The sequence below is a fragment of the Tachypleus tridentatus genome, chromosome 6 (genome assembly GCF_004210375.1).
Source record: "Tachypleus tridentatus isolate NWPU-2018 chromosome 6, ASM421037v1, whole genome shotgun sequence".
Taxonomy (NCBI): domain Eukaryota; kingdom Metazoa; phylum Arthropoda; class Merostomata; order Xiphosura; family Limulidae; genus Tachypleus; species Tachypleus tridentatus.
This window is the reverse complement of record NC_134830.1, coordinates 115,495,624-115,516,090: the sequence shown is the minus strand read 5'-3', so window position 1 is coordinate 115,516,090 and position 20,467 is coordinate 115,495,624. Positions and strand designations below refer to the sequence as shown.

General features: G+C 31.1%; 1 protein-coding gene across 3 annotated transcripts in view; it reads right to left on the bottom strand.

Annotated features, from left to right (window-relative positions):
- Positions 1 to 725: 725 nt before the first annotated feature.
- The window catches only part of LOC143253374 (phospholipid scramblase 1-like), a 29,954-nt gene continuing 10,212 nt past the window's right edge, over positions 726 to 20,467 (bottom strand). For all 3 annotated transcript variants that reach the window (XM_076507142.1, XM_076507144.1, XM_076507143.1), the window contains exons 2-8: positions 19,753 to 19,943; positions 12,674 to 12,793; positions 10,219 to 10,296; positions 9,869 to 10,008; positions 6,263 to 6,424; positions 5,798 to 5,959; positions 726 to 4,988 (exon numbers count right to left, since the gene is read on the bottom strand). In XM_076507142.1, the coding sequence (XP_076363257.1) occupies positions 4,929 to 4,988; positions 5,798 to 5,959; positions 6,263 to 6,424; positions 9,869 to 10,008; positions 10,219 to 10,296; positions 12,674 to 12,793; positions 19,753 to 19,918 (888 nt within the window). In that variant the 5' untranslated portion in view covers positions 19,919 to 19,943 and the 3' untranslated portion in view covers positions 726 to 4,928. The remainder of the gene's footprint in view (positions 4,989 to 5,797; positions 5,960 to 6,262; positions 6,425 to 9,868; positions 10,009 to 10,218; positions 10,297 to 12,673; positions 12,794 to 19,752; positions 19,944 to 20,467) is intronic.

Sequence of the window (20,467 nt, the reverse complement as noted above, 5' to 3'; positions counted from 1 at the left end):
TTTAGGGTTGTACACTTGTACTATTGTAGCTAACCCTTCATCAGGGACTAATATGTAGGATGTTATTTGTGGCTCATCTTTATTTAGCAAGTCACCTACATATCAGAACAGCATTTGTATTAACTTGTAATCAGCTTAATCAGTTAGTGTATCCTCTCCTTTTATATTGTAAGCCTAAGGAAGCAATGTCTTACATAATTTATACAGGCTACACTCATTCCTTGAAATAAAACTTTCTCTAAAAGACAGCTTGATGACTATCATGTTTCTCTGGCTGAAATGTGATGGTGTCAATTTATCCATTATCTTAGGAATGTCAAAGCTAGTGTTTTACCATTTCAAATTGTCAGTTCTTCAAACCACTTCAGAAAATGACCAAACTAAATCCCATGTGAGCCCTTATTAGTCATAAGCCAAGTTTTTCTCTTGTTCTGGGAAGGACTATTTTGAACCTTTGGGCAACTAAATCACAAAAAAACAAAGATCTAATCCATCATCCTTTGGAGATCTGTTGTGGACCAAATCAGATATTCTAATTTGACAATATTTTTTTAAATATACTCAATATAGTCTACCATTTAATTCAGATATTTAAAACATCTTCAGAGGAAAACTAATCAGTAAGTGTAATGTCTTTGTGGCAATGTATCTTTCTTTTTCCAATGGTAAACTTCTCAGTTTGTGATGTCTATCATGTAATTTTAGATACCAAAACTAAACACATATTAAATAAATTATTATTATTATGTCACATCCAAACTACATTACATCCAACTATGGTTAACTCTTAAGTGTATTGAACACTTGCAAACTTCCCAATCACCAAGCACCAAACAAACTACTATTAATTGGGTGTACTCTAAATTAAGTCTAATAACAAATCTACATGGAAGAAAGACAGGAGAAACACACAAAATATCAGGATAAGGTTGTTTCTTAAATATGACACAACCATAACAATATTTTAAAGATAGTAACTACAACATACACATTTAATAACATTGAAGTGTTCAAGCACTGTTCTTGAATTATCAAAGTCTGGTTATTAATTGCTTATATATAAACAGATATTCCATACTGGCAGTTTTTAAATACATGTCAATACACACACAGAATAGGTTCTGTGGTTTTCACTGACATATTACTACACTTTGATTACAGGCTAGATGAAGCTTTTTTTTTTCAGTAATACTTCTAAGTATACTTGCTAACTGTTTCTCTCAAAATTTCTATAATACCAAAAAAAGGAATTATAGATCAACAGTATTATCAAAACACACAAATAATTAGTTTATAACACTCTGAATATAACAAAGATAAATTCTTTCGAAGTACAATTTCCTTATATGCCACCATTACTTTTTAAGCAAAATTGCAATAAAACCAACAAAAATCACTTGTAAGCTTTTCAACAATGAACATTTGTTTTTGATTATCATAAGTAGACATGTTATTCTATTGTAGTAACCTTTAGTTGGTAAAAGTGAAACAAAAATGTACTTCCTTACTTGTGAGGCTAAGTTATTCGCTTAATCTCACACAAAGCTTTACTTTCGTGTTTGCACTTTTCTTAACCAAACTTCAATGGTGGCAGTTATAGGCAGGTCTTAGAAGTGAATTAACTACAGTGGTTGTTTGGAATAACATACAGCCAATAACAGACAAAAACATTAAGTTTTGGTAATGTTAAAACTGACAAATCATGAAAGGACCTCCAACACAAACAATTTAGTTAAAAAGAAAATTAAGCACCAAATAGTTTGGAAGCAAATCAAAGTTTGTTAAGAAGGAACTTTTACAAGGAGAAAACAATACTGTTTAAGTTAACAGCTTCTTAAATATGAACTCTGTGGTCAATTTTTGCAGCCTGTAACAATCTTCATAAGGCTTAACAATTCCTACCAAAATAGTAGTTGAAAATATTTTTCAATCATGTGATAAAAAATATTTTAAACTCAAAGTCCTTTTCCAGTTTTACTTAATTTAGGGATTTTTGAGTAGCTTTAACACACTACTATGTCCATTTAAGCTTATTTATATATTAAAGAATAAAATTTGAAACTTTTTAAACTCAAATCATGGTTGACCTAATAAGCTCACCCAATGCTATATATACAGAGAATAAAAGTTAAATGTTTCACCTCATTATTTGGTATATTCACAAGCTTTCAATGTAACTGGAAACATAAAACAGAACAACTGCATTTATGATTCATTATTTTTCTTTCATAGGTTCATACTTCACAACAGCAAGTTCTAATAAAACTGCTGGGCATTGTTGATTATTCTCATTTTATGACATGAATAAAATTAAGATTTATTTAATATCACATTTACACAGAATTTTAAAACAGGTTAAAATTAAAGCCAAATACTTTATTATTGTACTAAAAAAAAGAAAAAGGATTTTTCCCAACTTTATACTGTGCAAAAGAAGCATTTATTTTTACTAAACATTTAAAGTCAGGTTAACCACACTAAGATGTGTTAAATATATTTATGATTATGTCAAATATAAAATGTAATAAAAATTTAGTCTTATAAAAAAATAAATCAGAATAAACTTTAGGATCAGTCTTCATTCTTAGGAACAGTAAACCATTAGGAAGAAAGAAACAAATATTTATAATGATTCTGTCACAAACCTAAGTGGAATGGCTGTTTATGTATAAAGATTCACGTAAAATAGTTAATGCATGGATTTCTTTTTCGTTTTAATAGAGTAACCCCTGCAATATTATATCTTCATGTTTTATTATTGTTTTAGCACAAAGCTACACTATGGACTATGTGTGCTCTGTCCATTGTGAAACACTGAACCCTGTATTCAGGCACTCTTAAGTCTACAAACCAATAGCTGACTTGTTAAGAGACAGTATTCTTAAAAATTACCGCTTAGACAGCAACAAGATAACAGGACAATTTAAATGTTCCATATTTTTAAGCATGTAATAAGTGATTCACATCTAAGCACAGATCTAAAAGATACATCAAGGCAGAAAAATATGGGAAATAATAAGAAATCTCAATCTGTTCAATGAGAATAAACTTGAGATATTTTTATTACTGGCTTAATGTGGTTTGATTGTTTAAAATTAAGCATAAAGCAACAGGATGGGCTATCTGCGTTCTTCTCGGCATAGGAATCAAAATCAGGTTTTTAGCTGTGCGAGTCTATAAACTCTGCTGTGCCACTGAGGAGCATATGATTTGAATTTTGCATAAAACTATATAAGAATTCTGTGGCCAGTCAACACCTCCTACTGCCAACTCTTGGGCTAATATTTCACCAATGAATAGTGGGACTAACCATCACGTTAATGGCCCCATGGCTGAAAGAGAAGCAAACATATTTGGTGGGACAGAGATTCAAACCTAGGACCCAAATATTCTGACTACTTGACTATGCCAAGCTAAATATGCACTTTATACAAGTAGAAAGATATTTTTCACAGACACAAACTCCATAATTCTTACAAAAATGGGCATAAAATTTCTGTTGATTATGATTTTAATAACAGAGCACATCATAAGCAAGTTTTAATCCAGTGACATAACAGATAATTTGTTTTCCATTCACTTTATGGACATTTACAGTAACTATATGATTAACAGTTTTAAACTGGTTACATTTCAAATATATTATTGTCCAGCAAAACAGTTCTTAACCTCATAATTCCCACAACTCCATTACAAAAAGTGTATTTAACTTCAGTAATCTTTTTGTCACTTGTTTCAGGTACAGAACTTCAATAAATAATAATGAATGACAAAAACATACTTATGTCTTGCTTAAAATAGAATGGAAAAGTTCAGAAAAATAGTTTTCTACAAAATGATTGATGATCCATTAACCTTTTTCCAGCCTGGCAGTCTTATACTGTATAATTTTGCAAGCTGGTGGTATTATGCTGTCCAATTTTGCATTGTCATTAATGACTTTTATAAAAACTGAAACATGCACACTTTAAACAAAGCATGATAACCACTGAATACATATGAAATTATCTAGGGAAATTTTACACTTAATAATGAAATAAAATCCATGTGACAAAAGGCCCATAGCTATCAATTTGAATGTCACAGTTTACACAAGTCATTAGCAATAACACAATTGTAGGTCTGATGACATCATTAAAGAAATTATATATTAAACACTGACATGAACAGATGATATTTAATCTTACCATAAAATTAACTTTGTACTTTACTTAGAAATTATTTACAAGTTTTTTTCAAAGGATTTCCTGCTATTCTCTAAACCCAACGTTCAACGTCAGATTCCATAATTCCAAACGTTTTGTTGTTTAGTTTCTAGGAATCAGTTTCAAAAGTATTTGTAAAAGAACTACTTAAATAATTACATCTTAGTTAAATTATGAAGGCAAGAAATCAAGGAAGATTTCTGATATAATAACTGTAATTTTAGAAATTTATTGTACACAAGGAAAAAAGATTGATATAAAAAATGGACTTCAGAGAAGAAAATGATACATAATTTTGCTAACTTTAGAAGCTCAGTAGTTGAACAAAAAACAAATAATTTTACAATATTTGACACCATAAACTAAAAAAAAAAAATAATCTTGCTATTTAAGATAGGAATAAATAATAAATATATGTTGTGACCAGATAATTTTATCTTTATTTCATATTAAAATCAAAATCAGGGTTAACACTTTATATTTCTTTTTAATACTTTACCAAAATCAGCTTTCATAAAATATACATCAAAACAAAATTCTGAACTTTAATAACAACTTAGTTTATGGGTGGTTTGAGGAGAGAGGTGACAGGATTTTTGTAAAACTTTATGACATTTGCTTACCTGAATACAAATGGTTAATTTTTTTTCATGTATAAATGAATGCTAATAATTATAAAATAAACTTAAAAATCTCTTCCAGCTTTCTCTTGTTGAAGTAACTTCATATCATTCCTGGAGTGTCATTTTCCTGATTACCAGACTTTTCAAAAAACATGAAATCCTGGAGAACAAAAATAGTAGAAATTTTAGCAAACCTGCCATATTACTCCTGCAAACAAAAAGATATTTTAGTAGTGTTTTTTTTTTACGATTGTTATTAAACCACTATTGTTTAAAAATAGACTATATATATAATTACATTTCTTTCTATTCACACAACACATGAACACATTATGGAATTATGTATTATATATTTTGATGGTCACTGTTATTTGGAGTTTAATAGTATATAATTAAAATATTAGCTTCTACATGACAACTCCAAATTAAGTTGGTGAAATACAAGTTATTAGTTACTTTACAGTTTAAGATAATCAACTGGATATTTAGTTTGAACTACCAATTCAGCTACGAACTTGCAAAGTTCAAGGTGATTGAGAATATACACAGTTGAAATAAGGATTTTGAGATGTTGAAGCAATCCCTCTTAATACTTGAATATAATAAACAAAATTTCAGAAAAACCTTTACTGAATTATGAATTCACAATGAGTTATCAGATGTTAAATAACTGTATATCACCTAGAAGTACAAGTTTTTATTTTTGTATGTAAGCATTCTGTCAATCTCCAGTTAAAAGATCTTATGCAGCAATGCAAAGAGTACCAACAAGTTGCATAGACATGAAATTAATCTTTCAACAATAAAATATTTTCTAGCTAACTTCAATGTGCAATTCCACCACAGAGCCTCACCTAGGACTTCTCTTACCCCAAGTAAATACAGCAAAGATCTGAATGTATTTCAAACCTTTAATATCATTAAAGATGTAATAAAATATTTGGAAAACGCACACGTTCAGATACTCACAATCAGGAAACAGGCTCCCAGTAGAATCGCTTTAATGTTAACATCCAAATCAATTGGAAATGTGATTCCAAAGTTGTCAGTGTCTGTAAAAGCTTCCTTGACAAGACCAGTCCACTGTTTAGTAATTCGTCCAACCTCTGAACTTCCATTACTGGACAGTACCTAACAAAAAGAGAGATAATTTATAGTTTACATTTAACATAGCAGTACAGACACAATACTTCAAAACACAGTAATACTCTTATGGGCTTGAAGGTTCTGTAAACTTCCACTACTTTCTTTTGTTTAATGATGATCAAGAATCAAAATATGTTAATTTATTAAAGTTGTGGTTTCAGTCATCAAAAGTAACAAACGTTTCTGCTAAAAAATAAATTTAAGTTTTGACTCTATCATCTATCTAATGCTATGAACTAGAATAATAATCACATTTCAACAGAACTGTAATCAAATTTCATGCCCAACCTTGAATTCAACATCACCACAAATGCTCCAAGTACAAATAGGTCCTTCAATTCTTAAGACACATTCTCCAGCAGCATTTTCAACTTTATATTTTGGGACTAAGATGCTCCACTCCTGTGTAACATAACCCAATGTTGCACCTGAAGCAGTAACCTCTAATTTCTATATAAAATAAACAAGAAGAGAAAAGCTTTCTTTTGTCAAGTTTTCCCAAACCTAAATTTTATATAAAATCACTAACTTTTTGCCTTTTTTTGCTTATATAAATTAATCAGTATATGAAAAATGTAAAAATGGATTGCTTTGGCTCAGCATCATTTCATAACTTGAGAATTGATCACTGGGCATTACAATAAAATGTTAGTTGATGCAATAAGGCCATAAAGTAGCAGATATCATGTTATAAGTAGATTCAAGAACTTCAGTGGACTGCAACTACTGATTGAAATAAAAAGAGATCACATTTCATCTTCTACAATGAGGCCTTCTTTATTAAAATTCTAAAATGCACATATAACAAGTATGCTAGAGGTATTCCACTAGTTGCTCTGAAGACTAATTATATTTCCCTTACAGCTAAAACAAAAATTATAAAGAATCTAAACATTTTTTAAAAGAAAGTGTTTATTTTATTATAGCAAAGCCCCATCGTGCTATCTGCTGAGTCCACTGAGTAGAATTGAACTTCTGATTTTAGTGTTGGTAAATCCATGGACCTACTGCTATACCAAAAGGGGGCTATAAGAAAGTTAAGCTTCCTATTTATGATTTGTTGATATAATAGATTATTTAATCACTCCATGAACTGGTTTCTTGTTTGATCTGAAACTGCTCTGTCACTGCTCCTGTCAGAATCTTTTCTTGTGCTTAGTCATGTTAAAAATAGTTCAACTGATATATGTAATACTGCAAATGTGCTTAACCAGTGCTGAGCTATTACATAAATAGACTCTAAAAACTTTAATAACTGACATTATTTTTGAGGTTTTTATCACATACCAATATAATTTTTTCTTTGCATTTACCATTCTTGTCCAAATCCTGTATGTGGGTTGATTCCATGACAGTTAACAATTTTTTTTTTATCCAAAAATGAAAAACAGCAAAAAACTTCATAAAACACATACAGTGTTTTTAAATGAAAGCAGAAAGTTCTTTTCTTATACAAAGCCATAATGGAGTGTGTTAGGTGTATTGTGGGGAATTGAACCTCGGATTTTATTATTGTAAGTCTGTCCTATTGGATGGATGAAAATAAAAAGGACCTATTAAACAAAGAAACTCAAAATTCTTTTAACTTAATTTTGGAATTATTAAACTGCACCATCATATTTGGGAAAGAAAAAAAAACATTGAAAAGTTACAAAAATAGAGCATTAGGAATTGTATAATCTGAAATGTAAACCAAGACTGTATCACCCTTTTAATTTATATGGTAAAACTGTACACTACTAAATACCAATTAGGCTTATCTAATGCCAAATCTATTTTCCTATTATAGGTATGGTCCATATAGCATTACAATGGTTCAACTTAAAGAACATTTCCTCAATCTTTTTGTGTATGTGAGGTAATTTTAGCAAACTGACAAATTTTGCCAAACACCCTTTTATCAACTAAACTGTAACCAGTGAATTTTTTTTTTTTTACAGTTTCAATATAGATTCTTAGGTCTTGGGTAACAATTTAACTACTGTTTTACTACAATGCATTTATTACATTGTGTGTTTAAAGTATTTGGATAAACTGAAACTTTTATCTCATAACATGAAACAAGAACAACTGGAAGTGAGACAGCACATCTTGTATTCTGTTTTCTTCCACCTATACTTATTAGTAAACATTAAGTATATTTATATCAGGTCTGCTGTATTTGTCAATAAAAGATTTTAATTCATGTCCAGTTACTAGTTTCTAGATTCATCTGACTATGCTTGGTGTAACAGAAGAAAAAAGTTGTGATCTCCCATTGCTAAGTTTAGAGTTACATCTTCCTTATATTACAACAATATTCTATATACTTACTATATGCTCTTGGTAAAGGTTGTTTTCAACTTGTTATTTCACATGCATTGTACATGTGTTTATCTGATTTGTAACTATGTACTTCAACACAAGAGAAACAGCTAAGGACAGGAACATTCAGGCCTAACAAGAATGCATAAACTGATTGGAAAATTGAAGAAATACTAATTTGTTTCTGATACTATGTACTCTTTTAAGAGTGGGGATAATTTTGGAAAATCTTATAAAAAATGTTCTCACACAAGTTCAGTTTGTCAGCAACAGAGGTTTAATAGTTCAAAAGTTTTTCACTAGGAAAACCCATAACTTGTGACTGGAAAACAAAGGAATAACTGCAGGTAGTCAACCCTAAGGTTTGTTAATAAGATTTACAATGAGCTGCTCTCTCAATGAAACATAACAGGAGATTATTTTATGTGGCAATAAAATTTTGTTTTTAATGAGTATTTTGGTATTACATCAACAATACTAAACAGGTGTAATATGAAGTGTTCAAAATTTCATTTCTGGGCAGCTTCTAAGCCCATCCCATAAGAAAAAAAAACTTCAAGTTGTTTTTTAGAATGTTTCTGCATAAAAACACATTTACTAGAAATACATGTTTAGAATATAACTTATTATTTCTCTCATGATTCTCCTTCACTTTCACTGATTTTATAGTAGAAATGTTTGTTAGCACAATTTTATGATGTCTGAGCTATTTAACACCTGTTATTTAAATTGTGGGTAATGACTTATTTACAATATAGAAAAATAATGGTAATTGAAAGGCAAGTGGTGCCTACTGCATTTGGCAAAGTAAATTATAAAACAAATATAACAATCAAGTTGGAAATGAGTGTATAAACTAAACGTAACTTTCTAACCAACAGAAGAAAAACTAAACTTTAGACAAAATGAAGAATTGTTTTATAATGAAAATGTTTTATAAAACAGTATCTGACAACAAGTTTTGAAATTTCACAAAATAAAATTATTTTAATAGAAACACTAAATCAACTATTTTCAGTGAATAATTTTCTATTTAACAAGTCTTTTTGTTTTGTTAGATCTGGTTAAATATGGATATCATGAGAAGGAAAAAGTTAAGAAATGTCAATAACCTTTCTCGTATCAAGGAGTTAAAAGAATCAGTTAAAATGACCCAAGTGTCAATTCAAGTAAAGTAAAAGTGAAAACCAGAAATGGCATCATAAATAACATTTTCAACCAAGTTCATAAGCTTTTTTTTTTTTTTAGTCTGCATGTAAGGCAGACACTAAGCACTGAATTTATCTAGGATGACCTAAAGCATAAGGAAAAAAACAGTTATAGAAATACAACCATACTAAAATAACAGATCTACCTGTCAATGATATTTATAATAATACTTTATTTTGTAAGTAGCTTCTGTCTCTTAGACTTCAAAATAATTATACTCAAAAAATACAAAGTAGGTTTAGAAGAATATTAGTTTCAGGTAGTAGAGTTATCATCACTTGACATGCAATAGAAATCAAGTCATACAAAGTTTAAATCTATACAGTTTCCCTATTTTATCACATCTGGTAGAAAGGGCTATGGAGAATTTATGTTGCTTACCTGCAGGCAACAGGGAAAACAACAACTATCACACCTTAGAGGACGGTAAAGATGAATGACCTCTCTGCCTCCATTGTCTAGTATCTTCATGTCAAATGGACGCATTGGACCACAACAGTTTCTAGTACAACAGTCAGTATCTAAAGGATAAATAAAGATGACTATCTCTTGACCAACAAATAACTTGATACAAGTTCATATTCACTAATTTACAAGTTATAATGAAATTTACAAAATGGTATTAAAAACACAAAAATGAAATTCTAGTTTTTATGTAACATAAATTCAGCTCCAAGATATGTATACTATATGTTAATGCAAATTATTTTCAATAAAAATGAAAAACTTACCTTCAGCAGCAAAGTATAACTTCTGACCCATGTTATTTTTTACTTCATATTTGTTGGCAGTTTCAAACCCTGTAAAAGCTGAAAACAAAATAGTGATTTTAAAGTCACCCAATTATGAACAAAGAACTCCAGTAAAGTAACAAGATTTCTGTCAACATCTTAAAATTTCATAATGGCACAATACAGTTACAACAGTGTGAACCATTATTCTTGATGATGAGAAACCCACTTGAAATAAAAATGTATGTCAGAACAGCTGGTATGGGTATTAACACTTACTGATAAGGAAAGAACAACGTTTTGACCTTCCTAGGTCAAAATAGTGTTCTCTCCTTATCATTAACAGTGTTAATGCCCATACCAGTCATTCTGAGAATCATTATTCTTTTTCTATATATTAAAATTTCAGTTGTAAGTGGAACAAGCAACATCCCAAATATAAAAGGGATCACCTCCCCCTTTGTTGTTGAACATTTACAATACTTCTTAACAGGGTTTGTTCTTTTGATATCTTATTTCTATATGACTGACCCCTTTAATTTAGCTTGGCTGTATTTTTGACACAAGATATATGATCAAACACGTTTCAAAACTAAAGTGTCTGTCCAAAACTAAAATAAAGGTGTTCTTAATAGCCTGAATCTTGCACATCATTCTTAAGCAGTGCCTTAATCACAAGTTATACTGATATATGGCTTACAAAAATTAACTAAAGCTAAGACTATCTAAGGTAATAATTTCTAACACTCAAGTGCCTTAATAACAAATTAAATTAATACACTGCTGGCCAAAATCTTAAGGCCAATAAACAAAGAAAAAATATGCATTTTGCATTGTTAGACTCGACCACTTATTTGAGAAGAGCTTCAAAAGGGTAAATAAAAAAAACCTTTTTTAGCATTTAATAGGGAAAATGTAAACACTATGAAATTAACCTAAATATTAGCTAGTCAAAAGTTTAAGACCATACCAAAATGAAATCCTAAGCAGTGTAGGAAATTCCCAACAAGAGTTCTCAGTAGTCAGTTGCACGGCCATCATTGTAAATAACTTCAAACATTCACTTTGGCATAGTTGATACAAGCATTTGCAGAAAGCTGGCTAAAATGTTATTCCAAGTGGTGAAGATGGCTTCATGAAGATCATGCACTGTTTGGAATTGACATCCATTTCTATAGACTTCCCTTGCCATCCAACTTCAGCCTAGATGGGGTTCAGTTTGAGCAAACATGCTGGATGGTCCAAAAGAATCACGTTATTTGCCAGGAAAAAAGTCCTTTGTCCTGCAGGTATTGTGAATTGCAGCATTGTCCTGCTGAAAGATCCAGTCATTTCCACACAAGCGAGGGCCTTAAGTCAACAAGGATGCTCTCTCCAACATGCCAATGTAGCCAGCTGCTGTTTCACACCCCTGTATAACCTGAAGCTCCATTGTTCCATGAAAGGAGGAAGCACCCCAGATCATGATGGAACCTCCTCCATTGTGTCGTGTAGAAAATGTCTCTGGTGGGATATTCTTATTGTGCCAGCAACGTTGGAAGCCATCTGGACCATCCCGGTTAAATGTTTTCTTATCAGAGAACAAAACCTTTGTCCACTTTTCTACGTCCCATGTTTGGTGCTTCTCAGCAAAGTTTAACTGAACTGTTTCATGGTGTGGAAGGAGGCATGGCCTTTGAAGACATTTACAGTTTTTAAAGCTTTTCTCTCGCAGATGTCATCTTACTGTTCTCGAGCTGCATTCTGTGTCCGTAAGGGACTGAATCTGGTTTTGACGATCAGCTGGTGTCTTGCCAGACAACCCATCGAATTCTCCTGCTCAACACCAACAAAATTTTCTTGGGCCGACCACTAGAAATTCTCTTTCTGTATTCCTCAGGGTCTTTTAAGAAATTTGCAACAGCAGTTTTACTACACCTTATCTCACCAGCAATGGCACGTTGAAAGAAACCTTACTTTTGCAGCTTGACAATTCTGCCATGTTCAAACTCTGTCAACTTTTTAGCCTTTGCCATGTTTTTACCCAATGTTACACAGGAGATGTTGACAATGTTAATGCTTGAACACAAATGATTAAGTTTTGTTACGTGTTTACCGATTAACGCTTCGTTTCAATATGGTCTTAAACTTTTGACCAGCTAGTATTTAGGCTAATTTCATAGTGTTCACATTTTCTCTATTAAATGCCAACATTTTTTTTTTTCACTTTTCTTATTTTCATCTTTTGAAGCTCTACTCAAATAAGTGGTCGAGTCTAACAACGCAAAATTCATATTTTTTCTTTATGTTCATCAGCCTTAAGATTTGGCCAGCAGTGTATATGGCTTACAAAAGTTAACAAAAGCCAAGGTTAAGGTGATTTTCAGGCTTAAAACTTGTGGTGCTTATGTAAGTAGAACCTATATGCATGTTTGATTCTAAATAAACTACAATTATCTAGTAGTTTACGTTTAACCTTCTAAAAGTTCCACTTTTTGGTGCACTAACAACTGGTCAATCATTGTCAAATACTCCAGACCAGGTGGACAGTTTGGTGGACCTGATGGTATGGGCATCCACTGGTTAGGTTGAGGGCCTAAATGTGAAAGCATTAAACAAAGTTTTTAATGTTTAGAAACTCAAAATAATTTTTAGAAAAGTCATCTTAAAAAAACTACGTCCTTCTACAAAAAAACTAAATAGTATTATGTACTTGAATAGCATGTGTAACATACTCAAGCATAATATTACAAAAACAGCAAAATAAACATCTTAATGGTTTCATCTTTTCATATTAGATAAAATATAATTTAAAGCAATGTTTTTAACCAGCATATGTTATATTTTAACAATATTGTCCTTGATAGGCAGTTGGTGCATTTCACATTAGAATTATATTAAACTTTCCTAAACTTTACATACGAGACATTAGGACAAACTCGTTGACAAAACTTGATTATAAAATGTTTTAAATCAATTAATCTCATAATTTGTTTATAGGTGTTCCTGATTAATATTGTACTACTGTATTTACTTATTTCAAACTTAAGGTATTGGTACAAAAAGTAAAATTTGAGGAGGGAGTAATAAAAAATCTGCATTACTTCTGGAAAACATTTAAAATATACAAATCTGGTGATTATAAACTTCATACATGAATCAGAAAGATACATAAGTTCAAAAAAACAGAGATAAAAGTACAAAACAATACAATTTAAGTACCTTTGGAATATGGGCTTTTCTTAATAAGGGGCAAACAAGGAATGACTAAGTAAAGAAGTGTGAGAAGAGAAGGACTGATACCATGGTTGACTACCATGACAATAAAAGATATTTTGAATAGCTTTTAAAGGATTGTTACAGGTGTGGCTCACTTCTAGTGTGCAATTATTGTAACAGGAAAAGATGATGTTAGATAAAAAAAACATTTAAACTACACTGAGTATTGATAAGTAAAATAAATATGTTATCAGAAGATCAGTTAAGAAAATGTTTAGTTAATAGAAAACTAAAGGTAAAAACAAATATAGAAAAATATCTATTTAAAATAAAGCATAAAGAAATATTAGGGGTGAAAAATATGCTAGAAAACAAATTAATGGTTTAAAATCAATGATTCCAGTTTTCAAACCAGCAATGCAAAAGGCTTCTTTCATTTCTCTACCAACTCCAGTTTAAAAACAGTTTTCAAAACCTATGGAAATCATATCATAAATAGAAGAACTAGGGTGGTTAAAAGATTGGGAAATGTTAACAGAAGATTTATGGCTGTTTAAATGCTCTCTAACAGTTATTTGGTTCGTTTTACATACTGGTGATTGCACTTTACACATCATATGAAATAAATGGTGCACATGTTGTGCAACTAATTTCTTCAGAATTTTGAAGTTTTTGGCCAGCTTCATTGCAAAAAGATTCAGTACTTTCTACGAGCTTAAAGGATAGACAGTGAAATTTATTATAAAGACAAACATTCAATGATGAGGTGGAATAGACTTTGCATGAACAAAGACAGTTAACAGTTCCCTTACCTGATAATGTATTTCCAATAAATACTCATCTTTACGCACAACTCAGCTTTCTTCATCACATATTCAAATGTTCAGCCAATGAGATTTGAAAGCCACCAGCCTTGAGAAAATTCTCACCCATCTGGTTTCATGTGAAACCATGTGAATTCAAGCCATTACATGATATCACGCAGTAGAACCCTCCCTCTTAGAGGAGTATGTCACCTCCGTGTTCATTGACTTCCCAAATATTGAGTTCACGAAGCCTCATTCTATGAAAAGGCAATAAAGAAATGTACACCAAAAAGTGGGGAGAATGGGTGTGAGGCAAGAATCTATAGGAAATACATTTTCAGGTAAAAAATATATTAACTTATAAAACAAATTCCTCTTTGGCCCCACACTGAGATGGTGGAGGGACCAACAAAAAGATTACTTAGCTGAACCCCCTGCCTGAAAGAAGCCCATGGGTTGCGAGTCTTGATGGCAGAGAACTCACAAGGTACACTTGTTGAAGACCACATTCATCTCACATAGAGTACACTCTTCACCTGTATTGGCTAATGGAAGAGGCATAGAAGCCAAAATTATTTTCTTATCATGGGAGGAATAGGTACATCTAAGTACTCACACAGAAGCTGTTGGATAGCTAATATATGCAGTAAGACTGATGGCTTGCAAATCTCTTTGGAGGAGCACACAAACATTGAGGAAAAACCAAAAAACTACACTGTATGTGAAGGTGAGTATTAGTTCCAAAATTTAAGATGTCTGCTCTTCCATAAAGGGTCAATAGGAAATTCAGGAGAAATGTTGTATCAGACAATCATTCAGTTGTAATAAATGGAAAGGTTTTTCTGGGACATGTAAAATGTTTGAGGTAATAAGGTAATAAAGAAGAATCCTCACCTTTTAGTATTGTACTGTTTAGGAAGTTTTTTTTTTCATTGAGTATTGCAGGTTTTTTAAATTCTGTGTCCATTTCAGTGCCTTTATATCCTACTTGTGAAATGACTTGTTTTAGATTCTCAGTGTATTTTTGTAATTGATTTCATCAGTACAGATTTATTTTTTATTTCAAGCACTTGAAGTAACATTCTGTTTTGTGTAGGTAAGGTAATGAATGTATTGTGGTTTGTCAGTGGGTTCACTATACAATTCAGTTTAAAACACCCATCATTTATATCTGTTATTATAAACTATGTATCCCAAATGAGTTGCAGAAGAACTAGAGTGCCTGATATAAAAACCAATTTTCTAAACACACATAGGTGCAGAGACAAGAGTAAATGAACAAACATACTAAAATTTTAAAACTTAATACCACAAGACAGTTAATAATAGTAACTATAATTATCTATTTCCCTATGTTAATAGTTTTGTTTATGAAAAATAAAGCAATATTTACATACACTGTTGGTATAAACAAGTTTTAGTGGCATTTTTAGGTTAAGTTTCTGGATTTTAGAAGATTAATTATGAATACATAAAAGGTTTTAGTTTCCTTATGTACTGATTTATAACCTTAGGTACTTCAAGAGAGCTTGTTTTATAGAATTAGCTTTAATTTAAAAGCACCTTTTTTTAGTTCCAAGTTACTTTATTTAACAGACACTGCTGACAAATTGATATTCCAGACTGTCATAATGAACTAATCTGACTTTAAAAATTACTTTAAGATGTATACTTTTACAATGGAAATGATTAAACTTTGTGATCAAATAGAAAAATATTTTAAAATACAAATTAATAGTTAATTAATATCTTTTGTTATTAGTTCTTCTCACACTATGTGTTCTAAGTCCCTAGATCTTGTACATGCATTTTATGTATACAATGAACAATTCATTGAATTACCTACACTGACTGTGATATCTTTCTTTACAAACATACACACATGTATACAATATACATTTTCCATAGTTATGTAGGCATAGGTTTCTTGTTTAAAAATGGAACATCGTAAGATGACTTCAAGGTTCTGTTAGAAAAAAGAAAATCAACAGGGGTTGCAAAGTAGTTGCATGTATGCCTACACAAACATGCACAACAATTTTACTTTAAAACTCACAGATAAGTGCTCAAGGCAGCCATTCTGCACCTTAAATGTTGGTATAATTTGTGAAACATAAGGTTGATTGTAACTTACTAGATTATACTCACACCAATGCAACAACCTGCCTGAGTTTAAAGCCAGTTTATTTCCAGTGTTTATCAGTATACTTGAAAACAGTATTTTTTTTTTACATAGTATCTTTCTTGCTTGCAATACATTTATTGAAAGAGGCATTGTTTCTTTATTTACCTGATAATTAAAATCTTTAATATTATATCATGCTTGTGCATTTCAAGAATTGTTAATAGCTTCTGAACAAAACAATCGAAGCAGATTATAACTAATAATCCACAAACACTGTACCACTAGACAATATTATTATAAACATCTTTATTCACAGTTTATCATCACAAGTTGACATCATTCACCAGATAACCAACTTATCCTTGATATTACTTCTTGTTTCTGTATTGGGAAAAGTTCAATAGTCTTATAAAATATTCACAAAATCTTATAGTAAAATATGATATCATAAGTGAAAACCAATATTTATTCTCCAAACAGAAATCGGAACAATAGAATGGGTACAAATTTGGTTTACTTAGGTTTTCAAAAGAGCTACACGAAGTATCAGCATATTAGTATAACCTGGAGAAAAGTTCAGTTAGATGGACTGTAAAGTAATTGAAAGGAAGAAGGCATAATTTTCCATTCTCCCACTTTTCATATGATTTATTAAACATGAATCAGGCAAATTTGTACCAGCTCAGACTTCCTACCATAATTCATTTAGCTTTATTAAAATTTAGTTGTGGAAAAGTGGCTGAAAAAGTACTTCACTGATTGAAATTCATTTTAATTCTAAAAATTCAAAATTAGGGGATATTTTTTCTGAAACATTCGAGGCCACAATGTTTACATTGAAAAGAAGGTGGGAACAAGAATGATCTAAGATTATGAAAACAAAAATTATCTGTGTAATATAAGGAAGAAAAAAAAGACAATTTATGTCAAAGAGATAGCCATGCAGAGCTTCAGTACAATTCAGAACCAAAATATCTGAAGAGCTAGGCTTAAGGAATAACAAGTATATTACAAGCTCAAAGACTGAACTTGAAGACAATAAAAGAAAATTCTTCTTTGTAAGGTATTTCTTTGTGCTTAATGCCATTTAGTTTCACAAAAAGGGGTGATTTATGGTAGTAATGTACTGTAACGGTGAAACCAACAGTTGGTATTCAGAGTAGTTTGAACAGATAGATGTGGAATAAAATATCCCAATCCAACAATGAAAGATTTTTAAGGGAACAGTCCAGTCAAAAACTGAGTAAAATTATTTCAAGGGTTGTAACTAAACTATTATAAAGATGGGGTTATATAATCAAAGATCATATTTGGACAGGCTATACCATTTAAAGATGTTCAAGTAGAGTTGGGAAAGTACTTGACAAACATCAACCATAAGATGGCAGCTTCTGATTATTTCCAGAACATCATTTTTTCATGAAACACCAATGAAGTGGGTGGAATCACATTTAGAACAAATAGGGTGTAATAAACAAAAGAGTTTCAACTGCAGAAATCCATAGAAACACATTATCTTCAAAAAGGAAAAAAAGAAGAGACTAAATTATTCATACACAATGAGGACATATGTAAAAGAAAGAAACTGTAAAAATCTTAGTTCTTAACTTGTAGAAATAAAGAAACTTAAAAAACAAACAAAAATACACTTGTATTTTTATGTAAGATTTATGATCTCCAGAAACCTGCAATGTGGTTAATAACTCAACAATTGAATGAACTTATCCAGGCCAATACCTAAAGAAAACATCAAGAGAATAAGAATAGATAAAGGTTCTTCCAACAATAGCTCAAACTACACACCACTAAGAAGTGAGGTCTGGAACAGAGAGCAAACAAAATGGAAGATATTGATAGTATGATTTTGCAAAAAAATATCAATGATAGGATGACCAAGCCAGTAACTTCTGAAAAAAACTACCTGCAAGAATGTCCATAATAGCTGGCACATGACAAGCTCAGAGAAGTAACATCAGTTGGGGAGACTACAGCAAAATAAACATTGGGGGATCAATTTTCTACATGACTGTTGATATGTGCTGTCACAACACAATTATCTGTACAAAGTGGAAGCATTGAATGAGTAGTAACTTTTGACAAGCATGCTGAACTGCCCAAAGTGCAAAAAGACTGATGCAAAAACCTGATTTCTGAGCAGGCCAGAACTTGGAAGATAATGTTCCCCAATACAGAACCTCAGCCTTTAAGAAATGCATCCATGAAGAGGTGCAGTTGAAGATGAGGTTGAAGAAGGAAACACACAATGGTAAACTATTGATTGAATCAAGTTTGAAGGCAACAGAAAAAAAGAGGAAGAGTGAAATTCTATGAGACAATAAGTCACTAAGCATGACCCAAAGAAAATGTCTCATGAAGATATGCCATTGTCCTCAAATAAAAAAAAGATGACATTTTTGGCACAATAGACAGATGTAGAGTTCCTTGAAAAAATGTTTCCAAATTCCAGATGCATCAGATATTGGATCTTGTGAAAAATCTTCTCTAGAGAAAAAACTATATGGGTAATGAATTGAAAGTCAGTTAGCCCTTTCACAACAGGTCAGGGTTTAAAAGCCATGTTATCAAGTTTGTTGACTTGTATTCAAACTTTTATTGAACTACGATATTATGAATTTATGTGAACAAGTTTAGAATCAAGTTGTAGATAATTCAAACTTATGAATAAATATAACTGTGTGGTGGGTAGGGGGAGCTGACATCTGACAGTATTATTTGGCAAATAATAATCCATGCAATATTTTGACAAAGTTAAATCAATATGTTACACTAAACTTAATATCTTGGACTTTTGTTATCCATTTCACTGTCAAGCTACTTTCTAATGAGACATATTTAATGTGCAATGGATTTATTGATGTATATTTAATTTAATATCTACATTTGTTTCAAGCTAATATATATTTATAAATGCATATATTTTACTTTATTGTTAAATGTGTACTCTTAAAGTCCCACCTGTTCTCTAAATTTGTAGAAAATTCTTGAACATACGAATCAACAATGTACGATGCGTATATCAATCTTGTTGGCAATTACCATTAAACTGATACATATTGACATTCATTTAACTTTTATATTCAAAACTTCCAGCTATTTGAAATAATATCTAATACAAGCGATATAATAAACTGGAGGCTTGTCTGAGATAAATTATAATATGTAACAAATGTTTAATAAAGAATTTCTTTTACATGAAAATGTACAATTAAATGCATACATATATATATTTTTTAAGAATTATATTTGAGTATTAAAGAACAAGGCATACAGGAAACATTTATTGGGAAATACAAGTTTTACCATGCAATTAAATATACACTTTAAATCCTACTGGGTAACAGTTCTAAAGTTTGGACAGGTACTGCAATAAAATAACTACTTCACCTCGTGGTGGATAACCACCTCCACTTGGTGGCATGCCAACTATGCCAGGTGGGGGAGGATACCCTGATTGTGTCGGTGGAAGAGGATATCCCGATTGTGCTGGTGGAGGATAATATGGCTGTCCTGGTGGAGGATACACAGGTTGCCCAGTATATGGAACTGACATTATTCCAAAGTTTATTTGTGTTTATCTGAAAAGAGAGAAAAACACATCTCATGCAACTGATAAAAAAACAACCAAAACATTTTAATAAAATATGTCACTAAAAACTTGCTGGGATAATGTGAACTGGAATTCGAACAGTTTATTTGTCAAAACTGTTAACTAGTAATAAATATACTTAAACATAATCAATATCAAGTATTTTTTCAGGATAGCTAACTTCACTGGTTAAGAAACTAAACACACTTTCATTCAAAATATTTTCAACTAGTTTTACTACATCATAACATCAGTGACATGAAATTTTAAGTTAAACCAATCACTGCAATGAACGTTCATGGTCATCATCTGGCAGAGATCAGTAACATTAGACAAACAGCTCAGAGTAAGCAGAAATTAACAGAGAGATGACAACTTAATCTTACAATCTGGTACTATTCAACTTATTTTCAGTATTTAACCTGAAACTGATGTAACAACACTAACAGGAACCTGGAATTTATGACAAGAATTTACTTAAATAGTACTAGATTACACTGGGGAACACTTTTT